The sequence below is a fragment of the Hordeum vulgare genome, chromosome 1H (genome assembly GCF_904849725.1).
Source record: "Hordeum vulgare subsp. vulgare chromosome 1H, MorexV3_pseudomolecules_assembly, whole genome shotgun sequence".
NCBI lineage: Eukaryota > Viridiplantae > Streptophyta > Magnoliopsida > Poales > Poaceae > Hordeum > Hordeum vulgare.
In genome coordinates, this window is record NC_058518.1 from 460,411,224 (window position 1) to 460,413,657 (window position 2,434).

The 2,434-nt window shown below is 56.7% G+C and overlaps 1 protein-coding gene across 1 annotated transcript; it reads left to right on the forward strand.

Annotated features, from left to right (window-relative positions):
- Positions 1–458: 458 nt before the first annotated feature.
- On the forward strand, positions 459–1,957 carry LOC123414797 (2'-deoxymugineic-acid 2'-dioxygenase-like). The gene is made up of 2 exons (XM_045106681.1): positions 459–892; positions 1,022–1,957. The coding sequence occupies exons 1-2, from the start codon at positions 473–475 to the stop codon at positions 1,841–1,843; spliced, it is 1,242 nt and encodes a 413-aa protein (XP_044962616.1). The 5' UTR covers positions 459–472; the 3' UTR covers positions 1,844–1,957.
- The last annotated feature ends 477 nt before the right edge of the window (positions 1,958–2,434 follow it).

The window sequence follows — 2,434 nt, forward strand, 5'->3', positions numbered from 1 at the left end:
GCTTGGCTCGGAGGCCTCTTTTGCATCTGTCGGGCCAGGCTGAGAAAGCCGTCCAGGCCACCAAACACGCTCGATTTTGCATGCCAGGTACGAGCCGGGTGCGACCCGGGAAACCAAACACGCCCTCAATGCCCCATACGAGCAGTCCTATCGGGAGACAGATTTTTCACCCGAAATCTGGACGATGGATCAAATCATCCGTCAGATTGCATATTTTCGCAAGTCAGCACTGGTTAAGGTGGGCATCGTCCAGATTCCTTCCGTGCACTGTCGTGTGCAGAGTAGATTCGAAGATACATCGACAGTGACTGCACGCAGGATCTTGTGTACGATCCAACAGCCATCCGACTAGCTAGACCGTAGATCCCAGACGCCCTCACGGAACCTCTTGGAAGCACACACGTCTGATTCAGACCTATTTGTTACGTACGCGCTTCGCAGGGCCGCCTCGTTAACATCCATCACCCACTAGATGAAAAACAAAGGAGAAAGAGGATCTCCCTGCCTCAAACCTCTGAAAGTAGAGTCATCTATCGTTCGTCGATCATCATTTTCTTCTTGGCGCCAGAACCTTGCACGGTACGTGTACCTCCTCACTCCAGTAGCTAGATATATCCAGGGCTGGGGCTGCTATAGGTATACGGCAGCTCCATTTGATCGATCGGGGTCGGAAGACATGGAGCTGCTGTCCAATAACCCGGCGCACGCCTCCGTTCCGGAGAAGTACGTCTTCCCGCCGGAGAAGCGCGCAGCCTTGCTCGATGAAGCGCCCACCTCCGACGTCGCGCTCCCGGTCGTCGACCTCCAGCGTGCAGCTCTCTCCGACTCTCGACACCGCCGCCTCGTAGCCGACGAGATCGTCAAGGCCGGCAAGGAGTTCGGCTTCTTCCAGGTACGCACGCACGCTGCATGCATGCTTTCTTACTAGTAGTATATGCGTACGCACGTTGTTTGAGTCTCTGTTCTGAGTACTGACTCGATCTTACAGTACAATTTTTCAATCACGCGAACGTGATTGCAGGTGGTGAACCATGGTGTGGCGGAGGACGTGGTACTGGGGTTCCGGGATGCGGCGGCCGAGTTTTTCGCGATGCCGGCGGAGGAGAAGCTGCCGTACTGCTCCGACGACCAGAGCAAGCCTTTCCGGGTCGCTTCCAGCACCTCCTACGACCGGAACCAGACGCGTTACTGGCGTGACTACCTCAAGCTCCGGTGCCACCCGGTCTCCGACGAGCTCGTCAGCCACTGGCCAGGCAAGCCGGAGAGCTTCAGGACCACCCTCACCGAGTTCTCCGAGGAGGTGAACGACCTGGCGCAGACGCTGCTCCAGCTCATCGCCGAAGGGCTCGGCCTCGACGCAGGCTTCTTCGCCGGCGACCTCAGCGGCGGCGACACCCAGATGAACGTCAATTACTACCCCCCATGCCCGGACCCGAGCGCCACGCTGGGCTTGCTCCCGCACTGCGACCGCCACCTCCTCACCGTTCTCTCGCAGGGCGACGTCGCCGGGCTCCAGGCGAGGTACCGCGGGCGGTGGCTCCTCGTCCGCCCAGTCCCCGGCGCCTTCATCATCAACTTCGGGCACCAGATGGAAATCGTCACCAACGGTGTCCTAGCGAGCGTGGAGCACCGCGCCCTCACCAACTCTGCCGTGGCGAGGATGTCAGTGGCCACCCTCGTCATGCCAAAGATGGATTGCCTTATCGGCCCGGCGCAGGAGATGGTGAGCGAGGCGAACCCGCCCAAGTTTAGGGAGTTCGTGTTCAGGGAGTTCATGGCGGCGTACGACACCGCTGCTGCTAGCAGGGAGGACGTGCTGGAATGCTTCGCGATCGAACACTAGATCCATGCATGCTGCTGACTTTATGATCTCTGCCTAGATTTTCTGCCAAGCAACTTGTTGTACTACCGAATAAACAGAGCTCGCGAGCGTTGAACTCTCGTGTGGTTTCATCTTGAGGTAAATATATTAGTGGTGCTTCAACTTGTCACGAATGTTCAGTTTAATGACTCAACCTGAAAAATACATTGAAGTGGTTTCAAAACATCGCATGAGTGTGCGAATACGATGCTAATGTCATATGTAGACGTAAAATGCACCGACGTCGCACCGTATATAGTTGACGTGGCCTGTTCGTCGGTGTCCGTGAGGGTCGTGGCCTTTCTGGATGTCCATAAAGGAAGCCTGAATTCGTCCACCGCCACCACTCACTGTCGCACCATCCATAGACGCAAAGATTAAAAATTTCTCCTTCTGCTTTCCCTTCTGGTTGCCAGGGTTTGTGATGGGGGCTGTGAATCAATGTCGTGGAATCGGTATAGGGAAAGGAGAGGGTGCCGACAAAGTTCAGCAACGCAGGGACTCGCCGGAGTTGGCGGGAGCTATCATCGGCGGAGGTGGAGGAAAGGGGAATTGGGAAGCTCGCAGGAGAGA